The following is an 18,662-nucleotide window of genomic DNA, read 5'->3' as shown; positions in this document are numbered from 1 at the left end:
ATATTGATCATCCCCTACATGAGGGTGATGTGATCATGCCTGCATGAAGAGTCTGTCCCCTTCTTCACCTTTTGCATCTTTAATGTGGCTGATTCACTTCCTCGCTGTTTGCTTTTCTGAATATTTGGAGTGATGTTGATTCGTGGCTATCTTCTTTCCCTAAACCAGGCCACAATTGGAATCGACTTCCTGTCGAAAACCATGTACTTGGAAGATCGAACGGTAAGTTACAGCTGTATCATGTCACGAGAGAGATGTTAAATGTTAGTCTCCCTCAGACAGAAACTGTGTGAACTGTGATTGTGTTCAGCTGTGGAACAACGACCTGTCTGACTGCATGTAGTCCTGCTAGTTTAAATGTGTCTGCTGATCTCAGAGAATCTATCATACAGCTGTACGATCTTGGAAATGAAAGGTCTGCTTGTATAAATAATGAATGTTTGCGTGTGTGGGGGGAGCTTACTGTTTTCAGGCTCTCTGACTATCTGAATGATCTCAGCCTCCTCAGCTTTCACTCTCTGAACCCCAGGTGAGGTTGCAACTCTGGGACACAGCAGGACAAGAGCGCTTCAGGAGCCTCATCCCCAGCTATATACGGGACTCCACCGTGGCCGTGGTGGTCTACGACATCACAAGTCAGTGCAATTGCTGCTTCTTTTTTATTGATATGTCACAGTTTTAATGTTAAGCATGCAAAAGGCTGTGCAAAGGGTACTGGGATACTGTATTTTGAATGTATTTATTAAAAGGGATGGTAAAGAGAGTGATGGAGATAAGTGTAAACCTCGAAGATGTAAACAGACAGGCGTGATCTTAGTCAAACTGCACATTTACAAACGTAATCCCTCGATAGGTCACATGCTACCTCTGCTTCAGCTGATTGAATGTAAACAGCACCAACAGTAACCGTTCTGAAGCCCAGTACTGCTGCATTGTGGTCCAGGAAGTGTGTGTGTGAGCCATGTTTCCATGAAGCGCATCACACTGCACCCATGTGTCTTAATCAGCACTCTGAGCTCATCAGTCTTGTTGCCTGAGGATCTCTCCTTCCCCATATGACGCTGGAACCGTTTATGTTTCCTCTTCTTAGCTCCAGCTCTGCAGCCCCGTCATCTCCTTAGTGTCTCCTCCAGGTCAACAGGTCTTGTTCCGTTTAGCGTCGCTGGTGTACTCGGCGGCATCATTTATTCCCATGTAGCTGTCTTTTGGCAAACTGGAAAAAACACTGTGAGAAAGGAAAACAGGTGCATAGAGCAACAAAGATATATTAGTTATTAAAATTTGAGATGGTGAACTCTTGATAAACTGTTCCAATATTTGCTTTTTTCCCTTTACTGACAGCAGAGTCAGACAAAACACCCACTGTGGCTTTTCAGAGGGTTAAATGTGTTTTATTATCTGCAGGCAGAAGAGCTGCAGAGTATTGAGAGGGGCCCTATATTAACTGTGCACCCTTCATACTCACAGCTCTAATCATATGATGCATTAATTCTGTACAGGTAGCTCTTTTCACAACATGGCACACAATAGCCTGTCTATGTTTATTAATTATTAACACTAATAATGCCGCAGTTACTCTGCTAAAAGGCATGCTGGGTAATGGTTAGTGGGCAGATAATATGTTGAGGCTTATGTCCTTTAATTGTTCTTACAGGGAGCTTAAATTTGCTCATAAAGTGCTCATAAAACTTAGAACTAATGCATGCTGATTGGGCCTTTAAGGATTTATGACAGGGTAGGCTCCCTTAATAGTTCCTGTTTCCAAACGATAACTCCAACAGACGTTAGGAGCGTAGTCAAAGTCCATCAGAAATGTCCAGGTGTGTAGAAGAAGAAGCTCTTTGTGGTGGTTGATGCTATCTAGAGGCTGATACTATAAAATCTCTGCTGCTTCTCACTTTCTAAAGTGGCTCATGAGGCTGTGATGTCATTAAGGTATTTTACTCCAATTAAAAGAAATAAAAGTGAACCGTATCTAGTGTCTTAACTACTTTGATCAAAAAGCTTCAGAAAGCCCCTTCTGGAGTAGCTTGCCGGCACTCCCTTTGAAACAGGAAGCCAACGGAAGTTCTCCATTATATTAGAGATTGGTTTAGAGATTGCAACAAGGAACAGGTGAGGTAAAGATAACGTTACTCAAGGCTAACAGGTGTTTTTCCTGAAGACGGAATTGTTTGTAAGTCCAAGCAGAGTTTATTTGAAGCTGCACTTTATTAACACTAACCAGCCAGATGTTTAACTTCAATTGAAAACGGCAGCATTAAAAAGTGACCTCATATCGACCCGAGAAGCAAAACAGGTGGTTAAGACCTGACTCTGTGAAATCTTATTGAAGAGTAAAGTTCATTGTTTGTGTTGTCCAATTTTAATTATTCTGTGTACTGCTCACAGAAGAATGAGCTGCTCTAAACTTACATAAAGGCCATCGGATGCTTTGGCTGGAGGACCCTGAGCTACACCTGCTGAAGTCATTCCTACTTCACATTTTGTATCTTATTTTGTAAAACAGTTGGATTTCCACAATCAGATTCTACAAATATCACGTTTCATCTCGATATTTCCCATCAAAAGTGATTGAAACAAATAGGAGCAAAATTTTTGTCACTTAGATTTCATTTCACGTTCCGATTTATCTTTCCACCCTTAACAACAACCATTTTTCTGCTTCTCCACAACATATTTCTTTCTGGTTTTGCTTCTCCTTGTACTGTGTAGCTTTATCTGGATCATGTTTTCTTTCCAAAAGAGAAAACAATTGAGACACTCAGCATGTAGGAAATTAATTTTAACCCCGCTTTATTAAAAAACACTATCCACTCCTCCTTAACCCATGTTCTCTTTAACCTTGAAAAAAACATGGAGTCTTGTCTCATCAAATTCCCAGTCCAAGAATACAACATGACCCTTTATCTACATGCAGGCCAGCATGCATACTCATTCAACCCGACAAGGTCAAAGGAATTTATTAGCAACCTTAACATGTTCCAGAGCCAGAAGTAGCTGTGTTGTATGTTGATTTATTGTATATTTCCATATACAGTACTAACCATATTCATGTGCACTTCAATACGCCCTCTACCAGCTAATATTTTTTGACCGGGAGTCATTTTTAAAACTGTAAATCTTCTTTATTAATGCAAGATTATCAGTGAGGTTCTAACTGTTACTACTGTTTTTCACAGTGAAATTACAAAATTACATATTTTCCAACACTGATGGGAAAAAAAACTACAAAAGTCCAACCAAAAAGGAGAAAAATAAATAAATTCAAGACTGAAATGATAAATTTATATGAAAACAGTGGCAAATTTAATAGAAATGATTGACTAATGATAATTATTAAGTAATCAATAATTACATGGAGAAACTAGTATAACTTTGCTGAAAAAATGTCACACTGGGAGAAAAAATAAAACAAATCTATGAGAAATATTTTAGAAAAAACAGTGAATTTCCAAGAAAAACATGAAAAATTTGTGCGAAAATCATCATTTATTAGGTTTTCGTTATCAAACCTGAAAACCAAAAGTGAATTACGTTTTCGTGTTTTTGTCACCCATTCAATAGAAATACATCGTCTACAGCAAAATTAGAAAATAATCTGATATCATATTTTGTCTTGTGGATTAAAAAGAAAAATCTTTACACAGTCTGATAGTGACTCGAATTTTGCCTAGAACATTTTTTGCATTATTTTATGATAAACAACATCATAAAATGTCATACATTTTCGTAAATGGGACACACAGCCTTATAATTTATTACAATCCTTTTTATTATACAAATAGATTTTCCTGTGGGGCACCTGTGTTGGCACTACCACGCATGTTTAAAAATCAAATCAAATGTCAGTCATTTGAGTCTGATGTTAGTTTTTTTAACAGTTTTTTTTTTATATTTTAATTTTTTCAACAGATGTCAATTCTTTCCAGCAGACATCAAAATGGATCGATGATGTGAGAACGGAGCGAGGCAGTGATGTCATAATCATGCTTGTTGGCAATAAAACAGACTTGGCAGACAAGAGGTATGTCGCTCTGATCTAATGAACAGATCTTTTTTGGAGAGACAAAACTGAAATCAAGCAAGTTTGATGCAAAAGTTAAAATTTAGATCTTGTCAGTTACATTGGTGTTCATGAATGTTGAATTATAAAGGATGATCCGGTGTATCCTCTGATAAAAGAGAATAAGCATTTTTATCAGAGGATTTACCATCATTTGGCCAGATTTGGCTAGAACCGACAACATTGTAAAGAAAAAGTAAATAATGTGCTACCGCAAATTCCCAAGAAAGCAGCCTGCTTTGATGATGGATTAGCTCTGTTTTTCTGTGGAGGGTTTCCTGGAACGCCCACATCTGGAAACCTTCCAACAGGAGAGGAGGTGACCCTATTTGTTTACCGAGATCAGCCACAGTCTTTTGGAGTTTAAGAGTCAGAAATGTGAAAATGAATCAGTCTGCGATGTGTTCCACAGTAGCACGGATCACAGATTCTGACCTGAGATTGATGCGGTGAATATGACAGTCAGGGTTGATCTTTCCACACAGGAGTGTGGCTGCTCCTCTGCATAGGCCCATTGCAGCTGCTGCTCCATCAGTTTCAAAGTCAATAAACCATGCGGGTTGTGACGCCTTCATGCCATGGCTTTGTAACTGCAGCTGTTGTAGGATGAAAGGCGGGGCATACCTGAGGAGGTCATCAGTATGTTGCAGCCAGCTGATGTTAGATGTTGGACTGAAAAATCTTATATAAATATTTACGCCACCCCAATGAGAAATAAACTGGCTATGCTTATTACTATTATTATTAGCATTATTATTATAGTGATTATGGGGGGGGGCTCCTGTATTTGGAGGACTTCCTGTCAGACAGCCTGCTTCAAAGAGGGAAAATTATTGCTTGCTTTAGTGTTTTCGTCTGTAGGGACACTTGAGCATCATGAGCTGTGTGCATGAGGGAATTCATTTTTATTCATATTCTATATGAAGCTGCCGACTGTGTCTGTGGAGGAAAGAGTAGGTGAGAAACTGCTGATGAGACGCAGTGTTTAATAAACCTGAGATTGATTTCAAGTGGGCCGGCTGAAAAAAAAAACAGGGTAGACGTGAGAGGACATGGAGCAGAAATATACGTTAGTGGACAGGAGAAAATAAAGAGAGAATTGAACCATAAAATTACTTTTGTCCTGGTGCAAAAATGTGTTGATGTGTATAAAATGCAGGCTGGAGATCAATTTCAGATGGTAAAAACTATGTGATGTGAAAATTGAATGAAAATGACCAGCAAGTCTTTTAGAAAGTTACTGCCTTTTTCTCCGCCTTTTTTTCTGAAACCATTTAGAAGTGCAAAACATTTAACTTACCCACTACATGTTATTTATTTATGCAGAGTATGTGTTGAAATACAGACGGAGACAAAGCCTAGTGCAGCCAAGCTGTTATATCAGTTAAAATAACCAAATTGATGATATTATTATACAGTTTTTTTAATTTTGTTTTTGTTTACATAAAAACATTTGTTGTCAGGAAGTCCAAGAAGTACATCCAGCAAACTGTGACATTACAATGTGGGCATACCTTATACCTTAGTAAAATTTTTACCCATGAGTTATCTGCCAAGCTGAAGTTTTGGTGGTTTGCTAGTCTGGAGATTTCAGGTGTGTGTTAACACTATGCTCTAAGAAACTGGAAAAAATGAAAGAGCTAGAACTCAGACTATAAGGGCCTCGGTTAGCATGTTCACCTCATACAAATAAATATTAATTAATTATTCTAGAGTCAAATGTGAGGCAGACTGGGTAATTAACAGGACAATGATCCCAAGCACAGCAACAAATCTCCAAGAGAATGTCATGGTGTGTCCTTGGTATGTCCTTGGTGTGACCCAGTATTTTGTATTTAATCTATATTTCTTGATTATTTGTTATTCATGGTTATAGTTCTCTTGAGGTTATATTTTGTTGTTCTAGCTTCTAATTTCAGTCAGTGTATCTTCCCAGTGTCCGTGTCATGTCTTCTCTGTGCTTTTTTTCCCTGTTCCACAGTTCATGCTTCTGTCTCAGTGTCAAGTCCGCGTCTCTGTGTTATACGTCCTGTTTTACTTTGACAGTCTTTGTCTTGTTAGGTCTGATTACTCCCAGTTGTGCTCTCCTCCTGTGTCTCATGCTGTCTGTTATTCCCTCTGTGTTCCTAACCAAATTCTAGTTCGTAATTCCTGGTTTGTTTTCGTAGTTTAAGTTTCCTAGTATTAGTTCCCTGAGTCTACATGACTCAGGGAACTACATGCTGTAGTAGGTTTTTCTACACACTGCTTCTGTATTTTGGTTTAGTTTTTGTTAAATAAATAATGTAGAATAGAATAGAATAGAATAGCCCTTTATTGTCATTGTACATGTGCAAAGAAATTGTAATTGCTCCACACCAGCTGTGCCGGAATACAATATAAAAAGTAGACAGTAGGAATAAATAGCAAATATATATATGTACACACATGTATACAAAATAAGAGAAAGGCACGTGTGTCATTTGTTGTTGCATTACTTTTACATTAATTCTAAGACCTGATAGGGACCGGCTAATTCTTTATTGTGTCCTGACGTGTAAAACCTTTGAACTGACAGAGGATGAACTTTCTTTTTTTCCCATGATTGTATGAACCACAGCCAGTTTGACTGAATGATAAATGACCTCACAGTGCTTCCCATTGTTCCCGCCACACCACTGGAAGGGTCAGTTCCTGTGGGGAAACAAAAGGCTATGAAAAGTAACAGAACTTTGGTTATAAATGGTTATAAATGACCGCTTGCTAACTGGAAGGTTGACATTGAGCGTGGTAACGAATGAAACGTAAGAGTAGGTTTCTGTCTGTAAACATGGGTGCGAGAACTAAAACCGATCCCCTGATTTACTGATTAAATGTAAATATACTCAGGAAGTCTTTATCTTTCTTTCTCCATTTGTGAAATACAAAACTTTACTGAATGTTGGGTTTTCCTCCACAATCAAGTAATTTAAATGTTATGGCCAGCTTTATTTTAGCATGCAGTAGCAGCAACTTTGACGGCCTTAGAGAGAAATTCCCTTTGGCATGTTTGTGTCTGAACTCTTAGCCTGTCAGTAACTGTGAAGGGGAAGCAGGAAAAAATGCTGCTGATTGCAACTTTCAGAATGTGTCTCGCTGGACCTGTCAATAGAGGTTCATGGCCACAAAAACAACAGGCGAAGTAAAAAATCTCTGGTTTGAGGTTACACTGAGACTGCGTGGGAGCTGCAGGTCTGCAGTGGTGTATACACACACATAAATTATCCCACGCAGTGTAAGAAGTATATTTATCATCTTCAGCTGGTGGAATTTCAGGTGATGTCTTTATATGTTTAATAAGCTTCAAGCTATTTTAGAAATGTGTGCCTCCAGCTAAAGTGCTTAAACTCACTGAACCTTTTTGTCTTTAATTTGATGATAATTTAGCTTCGGTGCAGTTTAGTTTTTCCTTTAATGCAGTGTGGACGTTAAAGCCTTCCAGTAAATGTTCCGTGGTATAGAAGTAAAGGCTGTTCAGTGCATTAACATCACCTCACCATCCTCTTCCAGCGTGCTTAGGTAAATCAGTAGTTCCAAGCCTGACAGCAGTTTGTTGAAATCAGTGCAGGAAATCTGAAACCCTGCAGGTTTTTAGTGCTCCAGTTTCAACCAGCAAAATCTTAATGAAACAATACTACATAGTGTCCTATCTCTTGCTTATGTGCTTGGACTTGCAACAGATGATACTCCATAATTGTTACCATTATACAATATATTACAATGCAAACAGCTTTTTGTACAGGAAATTCACTGACAGCTGTACAGACTGTTCTCAGCCTCTTCAGGCAATTTGTGACTAACACTGAATCTTAAACATTTTCCTATGTAATATGTGCACATCATTTTTGTTAGATGACATTTTTTTTTTCCTTTCAGTTAACTAAAATCATTTTTCCACAAACAGCTTTAGTTTCTAGTTGACTACAGTGTCCATGTAGGCATAAGAAAAGCATCAATATTAGTTTGGTGGAGCCATATTTTGGACTTCATGTGAATGCAAGCCTTGAACCTGCATTCTTTTTAGGCCAGCAGGGGGCGACTCCTCTGGTTGAAAAACCCCTTTTTTTTTTTTTTTTTTTTTTTTTTACCTTTACAACGATTTTAAAATAAGTCATTGTTAAATTTTTTAAGATTTCTTGAGGAGAAACAGAGATTCATGTGTGGTGATGTGCTGTGGTGTGATGAAATGATTATCAGGAGGAGCACCTCTCTGAGCCGGGCTCTCTTTGTGTTTGTTGCTTTGTTTATTCATGTGTGGTGGAGCTTTTCACAGTGCTTAGTGCTTAGGGGAGATAAAGTATGCAGAGTTTAGGTACCGTACATCCCCAGGAGCTCTGTATCAGAGAAATCTAGTGTGCATCATACACCAGGCAGCCTCAGCTATGCGAGGCCTGGTGTGAAGACAGGAAGCAGCTCACCACATTGTTTTAGTCCCTTTTTTTTCTTCTATGTTTTTGATCCTACATCTTACCCCCAACCATGTCTTGACATGCAGACAAGAGGAGCTAGGGATCAAATCTCCAATCTTGCGACCTGATCTACCTTCTAAGCCACAGCCACGCCCTGCTGACCCTTGATGTCAGAACTGAGCTGAAAAGTTCAGCCTCATTCAACCAGTTGTCACCAAAACTGCTTATCCAATACGGGCACTGGTTCCCTGCGTGCTCTTCCAAATCCTGCACAAATGTGATTGGTCAATTTGACTCAAACTACAAGCAGAAAGCCATAAAAAAATCCACAAAACCATCACTTGTTGGTATCCACCCTGAGGCTGTTTGGTGCATGTTTTTCTCCCAGCTTCACTGTTAAACCTAAAATCCAAAAGTCTATACATATAAAAAAAAGAATCACCTGGTCTGGTAAAGTGTATTTTAATGAAAAGGAAATAATGATCAAATCAGTGCTTTTGTGAAGGGATTTGATTACTGTGAGTGACATTATTGTTGGGATAATCTGTGCCGCGAGAGAGAGCTGATGTCAGTCATTTCGATTACAACTGTAGTGCTTTTCAAGTGTGCGTGAGCGTTGCTAGGATGCCACATATCCCACATCCATCACGCACTTTTCTTTCCAACTGCTTGTCTGATGATGACTAAGGCACCATGTTGTTTAAGTTGGAAGTCAGACAAATGCATCCAGAAATAGTCCCAGAAGCTCTGGTGCAACTCTGTCAGGTGGTATTATTATGTAAATACGTCTCTAGTGCACTGTTTTCTGTTCTCGCTGCAGGAACTTCTATTTCTATCCCCGAATCTCTTTCTTCTGCGCAAACGTGACGTTACTGAAAGAGGCAGGAAGCGGTAAAATATGAGGCTGCCGTGTTTGAAGCTTTGAAGAGATCAGTCGGATGTTTTTAACGGAGTAAACACCTAACAATGCTTTCTGTGAGGACAGACTGGTCTAGTTTTCCGGGGCCGATTTAAGCCGCTTGTCTTAACGAACCTGCTGGCTGTTGAGGCTGTGGAGTCAGCAGGATTGAGCTGATCTCTCTGTTTGTGTTAATGGACACCTGACACAGTCTCAGTTTCACAGCGAGAGCCAAACAATCGCTGCCAGATTCATTAAAATGTAATGCAAATTGGCTGTTATTAATTTCTCCCAGGACAAAGTAATTAATCACTTTCAGCACATTAGCCAAGCCTGGTGTATCCTCACAGCCTAAAATAATAAGCTGCTAATCGTGCACTTCACAGTGAGTCTCTCTGCAGCATCCATTTGTCTTTGATGAATGTTAATATGACAAAATTAGCCTTGGCTTTGTGTCCAGATAAACAGTGTATTATTATCTCCAATCTGCAGTGTTTTGATTGAAACGACTCTTCATTTACAGGCAAATCACAATCGAGGAAGGCGAACAGAGGGCTAAAGAGCTGAGCGTCATGTTCATAGAGACCAGTGCCAAGACGGGTTACAACGTCAAACAGGTGAGTGGGTTCAGAGAGAGCCTTGTGTTGAGCGTTTGCCATTTCTCCCTGTGAGTGACAGGTGCAGTCACTGAAAAGCTGCCTGGATGGAGGGCAGCTTAAAGGTGCCCCGTGGAGATTTTTGTTTACATTCACTGTGTGCGTCCCTGAGGTCTGATAAACACGCAGAAGAGACTTCCTGTCTCATAAAACGGTTTCACGGCCGATTTCTTTCTTAATACGTGATTTGCATTCAACGTGCCTTGCTGGCAGTCTTCAGGTTTCAGTATGTTGAATCCTGGATCCTTAAATAGCATCTCAGGCCTCATCGTTCCACATCTGTAGCTGCATGTGGGAGCATTTTGGCCACTGGCATGTTGGCTTTTTGGAGACAGCAGTGACCATATTATTTAGGGTGGAGTGCTGAGTTGTATGCTAAAGTTTGCTGGCTTGGTTATTAAGCTTGTTATTAAGATTGTATGGGAGCGTCACACAGACACAGATACCTGCTAATTAGTGCTCAGCAACATCCAAATAAAATCCCAGAATTTCACTCATCAAAGGTGAAGCTCCCACTTCTTGGACAGTCTGTTCAGTACAATTACCCGCACAGCAAGCCAAGTTATTTAATATAATTATTATTTGTTACCAGGCTTATGACCTGCTGTGCCTGTTCCCTTCGCTCATGTGTGAAACCACAGACATTTGTCATGTTTTTCTTTTTATTTATTTCTTCATTAAAATACTGTAAGTGGTGAGCTGGCAGTGTGACTGTTAAATAGTTAATTCTGATTGATTAACACATGAACAACAGCACAAACATGATCCAGAGATCCAGTTAGGGATTCCAGTTAGCTGAGGTGAAGCTAACTGGAAAACCGAACTGGAATATGCCTCTATTCCTGTAATACCGTGGCTGAATCATAGCAAACTTCACTTGATGAGGATGGAGTGTTTCTTCCTCCATATTTATACCCTCCATGTTTATTTTAGCTGCAGTGTGTTCACATCCAAAACAGAGAATGGTGCAATAAAGCTGTTTTTTATCGAAAAATTCATTTGTTAGCACTGTTGGTCAAAAACTCGGCCCTGCTGCTGCTACCAAGGCAAAGCTCTGCATTCATTCTCTAAATGACATTTACTTACTAACACTAATGTTTAGAAAAGATTTAGGGCTTTCAGATACAAAGAGAAGCATAGCCTGGTTCATCAAAGGTGTTTCTGTTCCTGAACAGATGATCTTTGTTGGAAACAATGACTGTCTGTGAAGTTAATAAGCAGTGAGATGAAGGGAAGCTGCACTGTGTCTGTCAGTGAATGGTGTTCCTGGCGGGCGCCTCGCTCGCCACACAGCAGCGGAGACAGAGGAGGCTATTCTTCACCTTATTTCTGGGCACTAACAGTGAAATGGCACCGCTGAACAGAGCACTGTGAGACCTGCCGAATGAAGGTCACAGTCCTGCCTTTTACAAGCTGCTGGGCTGTGCCAGCCTTACAGCAGAAGGCATTTATTTTTATTACCTATACTGGTCTATAAACATGATTTGTTATCGGGGTGTAACTTGTCACAGATTGCCGACAAGATATTTGGGGTCATTTTAAAATGGTGTTATCATTTGCAAATTTGTGACTTTAGAGTAATTCGATGAAGAATCCTCCAACCTGGCCCATCACTGTCAGCTGACTTTTTTGTGTATAATAATTTTAATATTTTTAATGAAATTTTAATGAAAATTTTTACGTGATATACAATGAATATTTTCTGCCTTACAGGCACGTCCAAATTTGTTACATTTGATGAAATGTTCAGGACTGAAGACATGTTTAGGCTCTGTTATAAACTGCAGCCAAACATCAGTGGCACAATCTAAAGAACAGGCATGGCTCACCCCCAAGCCTCTACTTTATTTATTTATTTATTTTAATAAGGGGTTATCTGACTCGCTGATTCGCTCCTTGTCTGGCTTCTCACCCGGATCTAATTTGCCTTGGGAAAATTGCCTCAGACAACATAACTCACATTTTCTGTTTAGATTTCCTTGATGTGGAGTGGCCCAGCTCATATTTTTCAGAGGATTTATTTATCCCTTCCCCAGCTCTTTCAATTAATAATGTAATACTTTAATGTAATAACAATTAATATGCTTTATTTTGTATTTACCTTTATTTTTTTGACCCTAATATGCCACCACCTGAGCTAATCAGCAAATGTATTAGGATTAGATTAGACGCTAAGTGTTGTGTGACCCTGTCTTTATTCTGCTCTTGTTTTTCAGCTGTTTCGGCGTGTAGCTGCTGCCCTTCCAGGGATGGAAAGCATGCAAGAAACCAGCAAAGAAGGGAGTATCCTTTAAGCAGCAGGCACATTATTGTTGGTTTGCATGGTTCTTCTCTTACACACCAGCATCTAATGTCACTGTACCACCCACCCTTTACCAGTCGCTTCACTCGAACTGTATTTTTGTTATTTGGTCGTTGTGTGCTTTGCCCCCACAATCCTAGCAGGTGCAGTTAAAAATAAGGGAAAATACAGACAGTATAAAACACTGTTGAGTCACTTGTAGGTTTTGAACAGTCGAAAGTGTCCTTGTTAACATTTTGGCTGACGGCAGACTGCAGACACACACGAGTTCGGTCAGTAAGTAATTCGTCAATGACGTATGACTTTGTGATTTTGCGTCTGCATATGATCACAGTGGATTTTGAATCAAAGAACATGTGTTTGAAGTGCAGACATTCAGCTTTTATTCATGAGATTTAACTAAAAATTTGCGTTAAATTATATCCATTTTTATACAATCCCCTGTTTTCAGATTAATCTAATGTTCATTCAAATACAGATATTTGTTCTACTGGTTCTTTCTCTATGATATGAAATCTCTTTTTTCCCAGTATTAGTAAATCTTTTATTTAAATTAGGTATTTTAGTTTTAGGGTTTTGTTTTTTTGTTTTGTTTTTTACTATCAGTCAAATTTGTAACAAACAGCTACCTTTTTGATTCTAGTTAACACATTTCTAATTGAAGTAGCACTAAAATGAAATTGTTCTGTGGGTTCATAACCTTGATAAACTGACATCCATTACAAAATCACATTACAGTCCTAAAACAAAGGATCACATTGTGTTTCTGCACAGGCCTGAGCTTGAGGTGGTAGACCTTCATATAGTTAGCCAGTCTTCTTTTTTTTTTTTTTTTTTTTTTACCATATATTAACTTATTTCGCCCGCTTTAATATAGTTATGTAGAGATTGTCTGATAGTAGATTAGATATCCCTTTATTATTTGCACTAATATAGCCTTTATAAGCATGATTAAATCTTTAATTAGACTCAGTCTGTTGTTTTAAATAATAAATTTCCAAGAATTTGGAATTAATTGCATTAGCTATTCAGCTTCTTTTTGTAATTGAATTCAAATACATTTTAAACCCTCCTAAAAAAAACGTAATATCGCGAAAAACAGAAAAGAGGAAACATTCTGTTTTCATGCCATCAGTCACCGCACAGGTGGTGAACTCTATTTAATAGACGACTGCCACCCGTCTAATTAAAGTGTTTTCAGCGCGACACTCTCAGGTTTTTGTTTTTTGTTTCATCGCTGGTGCCTGACAGGCAAAGGAGGGGGCGGTCAGTCAGACACTCAGTACCTGCGGTTTTGTCTGCAGTGTCTCAGGTTTGCTCATTTAAACAGTGACAGGAGTCTCAGCCATCAGCTGCATACACCTGTCCTGACTGACACCTCATATCTGCTGCTGCCAGCCGAGCATGTCACAGCTTCACCTGCGGACGGTTTGTCGGGACCTGAAGCATTAAACCCTGGCACAGTACGCTTTTTATTCAGGAAGTAGGAGGACCGTGAATGCTGCAAAACACATGAATTTTCACAGAGTGATTACTGCATCACAGATAGTTCTCCAAACTAATGAATAATAAACTTGTTTGAAAGAGTAATCTACTATTACTATGAAATAAAACACAAACGGCTAATTTATTAATTTATTTATAATTATTCTACAGAAAACAAGTGTTTACAAGTAAGAAGTCACAGCATTAACATTTAATCACCACATTATTACTTTGAAAATCAGCCTGCCTGGGATGGTCTAAGCCTGGGTGCTGGAGAGTAGAGTTTGTCTGTTAAGTAAACCTCAAATTAAGGAGTGCAGTCTAGTCAAGCAAAACTGGACCAGAGCTTTAACCTCTTGAAATACTTGAGTGTCTTTGAGAGTTTGCCTAACCAGTCTACGGGGCTTTTGCCTTGGAGAAAGGATTTCATTGCGTCCCTTGAGGTGTCGTCTGGAGATTCCTGCATGCCTTCAACCGTAGCGAGGCCCCAGTGGGCACTGAACTGGGTCAGAGCTGCCCTTCTGTTCTTGAGCTATTCGGTGGAGGATGCTGGAATCAGTGGTCTTGCCTCGCCCCTGGCTTCACCGAGCGGTGACCTCTAACTCACACTGGGCCAGTTTGCTGTTAAGTGTGAAGCAGCTGGGATGAGAATCAGCACCGCCACGACCTGGAGTAGTCACTCTGGATTGAGGATGAGTTAAGTTGCTTCCCCAAGTGGAGGAGCCAAAGTATACTGGGGTCTTGTTCAGTTGGTGAAGCCCTTAAAAGCCCTTTTCCCTAATTCTGTTCTGATTTTTGGGCCAATCAATTGTATGATATTGTGAGAACAAAGGCTGTATTGGTTGTGGTTTTTACACATATAAACAGATAAATAAGAGGGAACCAGCCCAAGGAGATTGATAGATAAAGACCAACCAATGGGAAAATCTGCAAATATACAAAGATTGACATTTAGCAGCAGCATACAAAGAACAATGATGTACACGATTTCCATAGCCAGTAATAAAACATAAAGCACAATGGCAGACAGCATCCAACCTCTTTAGGTATTGGCCAGGTGCATTCATAAAAAGCAGGTCACCTTCATCCAATAAAAGTCAAAAAGTTGCATGAATCAAGTGTTTTCTCACTTGGAGGGAGAAACAGGATTGATTTCTAAAAAAGTAACTTAGTTTTAGTTTTAACTAGACACAAGCCTTTGAATGTGAGTTTTAAACGACAAATTCTGATCTATAATGATCCCTAGATACTTGTAAGATGTCACCATTTCACAGAGCAGAGCGTTAAAGTGAAGCTGCTATTTACTGACTGAGAGAGGTCTAAACAGTCAGTAGTGGCCGAAAGAATAAATTGGCAGATATAGATGATGTTTTGTCCCTTAGAGATGGGGGCAAAGCTGTCCTTTAGTTCCTAATTTTGTGAATTACATATAATCGCTTTTAAGCTGTCACGGGGTTATTTGGTATTTATTACTTTGATACTACGTGGTACTTATTGCCTTTTCATTATTTAATGATCACCCTATTGTTACCATGTTATTTATGAGCTGTAAGTGCTGCTGATTTCATGTAAGGATGATTTTCAGCATTCTGCTTTCTGTGAAAATTCACTGCATGTTTTCGTATCTGATGTTAAAGGAGACAGATGAAGCCAGTGAGACAGATTTGGCTGTAATTTTCATCAATAACCCTCAGGCAGTCTGGGTTTCTGCTTTCATTTTTACAGTTGTTACTTTATCTGATTACATTTTTATACTCAACAGTGAGGTAGACTATTTCCCACATTTCTCTTTCTATCATAGATTTTTCGGGTCAAGAAAAACTAGCAGTTTTCAACCTAAAGTCTTCAGATCCCATTGCTTTTTCAGGCTTTGTAAAGTCATTTAAATTTCCCATCATGGCCTTTGTTCTGGGACCTCCTGTTCCTTCCATGTGCGTAAATCCCAACACAAAGTAGAACGAGCATCTGTGACAACACATATGACTTTAATTATGTCAGATGCAGCCTGAGAGGCGATGGTGGGGGGAAGGTGGGTTGCAAAGTGGGATGCACGTCTGATCTTTTTGATCTTCAGAATAAGGATGGTGATATCAAGCAGAAAAAGCCTCAAGTATTTGAGTTTTAGATTCTTGAAGATATTTCTCATCTGAAATACGTCTGCAGTTCTAAAAGCTGACGGGGAGTCGAAGGAATTTAATTTACTGGAGCTGTCACTTTGGAGGCAGGCCTGACATCACGTGGTTGTGACTTGTTGCCCCACCTTACCATGATGTGAGATACTAAGGTCACCCCGGTTGAGGTGGGAGCGGAGCTTGGGAAGGGATTTCAGGACTGCGTTATATATATGTGGCTGATAGTTGGTGTCATAGGCCACCACATCTATTCATAGATGGCCGTTCCAGTTGGACATGGATGGCCTCCTTTACTCATCACACCATCTGTTTTCTCTGTTGATTATGTGAACATTTCCATGTTCCCCTCATCTTTAATGGCGAATCTCTATCTGAGTCTTCTTTGATTATTCTTAAAATTTGTCTAGAACATATTTCGTGTCCATCTATGACATGTTTATATTATGGAACAGCTTAGAAAGGCACAAACTTGTCTGTATATTTATGATCTCTCAAGTCACACTGTATATCAGGACAGAAAGTAGGATTGAATAATACTGTGGTGAAGCACTGGCGAAGCAGGAGTGTCAGAGATATTCAGGTGTGCTATGTGGGGGCTGCTGTAACGTCACACTGCCATCTTCATGCAGGGATGCACTGCAGAGATCTAACGAGCTCACTTCTTTCTAAATTTCTTAAACTATGATGAGGAGGAGTGATTGCAGCATTAAAGTGTACATACAGCCACCTGATGTTTGTTTTAGATAGGCTTGAAAATGTGTGAATCATAATATAACCCATTCTGTGTCCTAAAACTGCTAGCAGAGGTAAACACGACCTGGCACCCAGCAGACAGAGCGAAGGAAACATTCTTTTAATTGTGCCTAAAGCTGAGCTGCATTCACAGTTTCTGCTGCTAATGTTGTCATAGGCAACTAAGTGAGCAGTCTGTGAATATGTTCATGCAGCATTGCTCAGAGAATTTCATTACGTTTGTGCTGGTAGTGGTCATGATGTGCCCGTTCTTCTTCAAATAAATAAGAAATAATACCACACGTACTGAAAATATTTCTACTGTAAGTTTGTCATCCTGTGGAGGTAAAAGTAACCGTAGCAACCGTATGAGAAGCGTAACCTGTGGTGGAAAATGCTTTTTAAACCTAAATTTGTCAACAGAGTCAACAAACATTTTATGATGTGTTATATGAGATTTATCTGGAAATTATTTCCTGGTCCCCAAACAAATGTCCAGAGGATTTACCGTCATGTCTGCTATGCTAGCTAACAGCAGTAGAAACTGAACTTTCATAATAAGAGCCCTGGTATTGTTGTCTTGACTGGTTGTCATGGGATGAATGGTGAGGCCAGTGCAGAAATCCTGCAGAACTGCACTCTTTTCAATGGCCAGCAGAGGGCAAGTCGTGAATTCAAAAAGAAATCAGGCCTGCAGCACCTTCGCTCTGGGACCACAGTAAACACTTTTATAATGAGTTTATGCTGCACAGGGAGATGCTTAGTAAAAGCTGTACTTTGGAAAACACACTATGACTGTATATAAAAGATGGATGTAGCTTCCTAGAAAAGTATGTTTATTATATAAAATATGGTCAAAAAAGATGATAAAACAGGAAATGCCTCAGAGGTTTGCATTTGGTGTCTCTCAGGCCTCGCTAGTCGAACCCAGTTTAGTTTTTACTAAGAGTTGTTCTGGTGTTATAAACTATCTAATAGATTCGGTAAGCTAACAGCACTCTGAGGTCCTTGGATCATTTCTTTATTGCAGCCATGTTTCCTGTTTTAATGAAGCATTATGGATGTAGGGTGCGAGCGGAGTGAGGTGGTGCGGTGATGGATGACAGGTGATGACAGCAGCTTTGTGGCTCTGCTGACACTGTCACTTAATGGAGCAACTCCTCTGTTATTGCATTGTGAATGTTATTAATCTCACCGGGAGAAGGGCGCAGATAGGCTGAGACCAGGATACACGTGTGGAAACTGCTTTTATTACAGTTGGATATTTGTCTTCATATTAAAGTGGTTCATCTCCAACTTCAGATTTTTAGTTTTGGATTCTTATAAAAGGTGCTTTGCATGAGTCACTGCTCCAAATAATCCTTACTTACTTAGTGTTTGAAGCCAGAGACATTAGAAGGATGACACAGCATGTCTTATTCACACGAGCACTTTTTTTCTACATCTGAGTGCTTTCTATCTAACGCTCACTCTCCGATGAATACATCAGCAGCTTTTGGGACTGGAGCACCCAAGAATTGAAACACAAATCTTCGGATTAGTAGATGACCTGCTCTACCTCCAGAACAAAAGCCACCCCGATAGATTTACATACAGAAATGTCCAACTTCTGAAAAGTATCCTAATGTACATGCTCAGAACTCGGTTGGGACTCTGCTGAAGTGTCACTCAAGCCCAGATTGCTTTGATAGCAACCTTTAGCTCATCCATGTTTGTGGGTGTTTGTCATCGTCTCCTGTGTTCTTTGTGGGGTTCTGCAGTAGTCCTGGCACTGTGGGCAGGTGCTGGGAGAGGAAATTGGCATCCCCATTAAGCTCATTGACAGATGGAAGCATGCAGTGCTCTTAAGTCTCCTGATGGATGGCTGCTCAGTCACTGTAGACCAGTCAACACCAGCAGATGAAATGCACAAGTACTACTTTTTTTTTTCTTGGCTAACCATATCTATAAAGTGAATTAGTTCT

At 39.7% G+C, this 18,662-nt stretch overlaps 1 protein-coding gene across 1 annotated transcript in view; it reads left to right on the top strand.

Moving 5' to 3' along the window:
• The window catches only part of rab6ba (RAB6B, member RAS oncogene family a), a 67,897-nt gene that overhangs the window by 42,664 nt on the left and 6,571 nt on the right, over nt 1-18,662 (top strand). The window contains exons 3-7 of the mRNA XM_082524876.1: nt 169-222; nt 530-635; nt 3,916-4,027; nt 9,915-10,008; nt 12,264-12,330. Of these exons, the coding sequence (XP_082381002.1) occupies nt 169-222; nt 530-635; nt 3,916-4,027; nt 9,915-10,008; nt 12,264-12,330 (433 nt within the window). The remainder of the gene's footprint in view (nt 1-168; nt 223-529; nt 636-3,915; nt 4,028-9,914; nt 10,009-12,263; nt 12,331-18,662) is intronic.

Source organism: Aulonocara stuartgranti (genome assembly GCF_965226115.1).
Source record: "Aulonocara stuartgranti genome assembly, chromosome: 23".
NCBI classification, from domain to species: domain Eukaryota; kingdom Metazoa; phylum Chordata; class Actinopteri; order Cichliformes; family Cichlidae; genus Aulonocara; species Aulonocara stuartgranti.
Note: the sequence above shows the minus strand (reverse complement) of the source record. Positions and strands in the feature narration are given on the sequence as shown.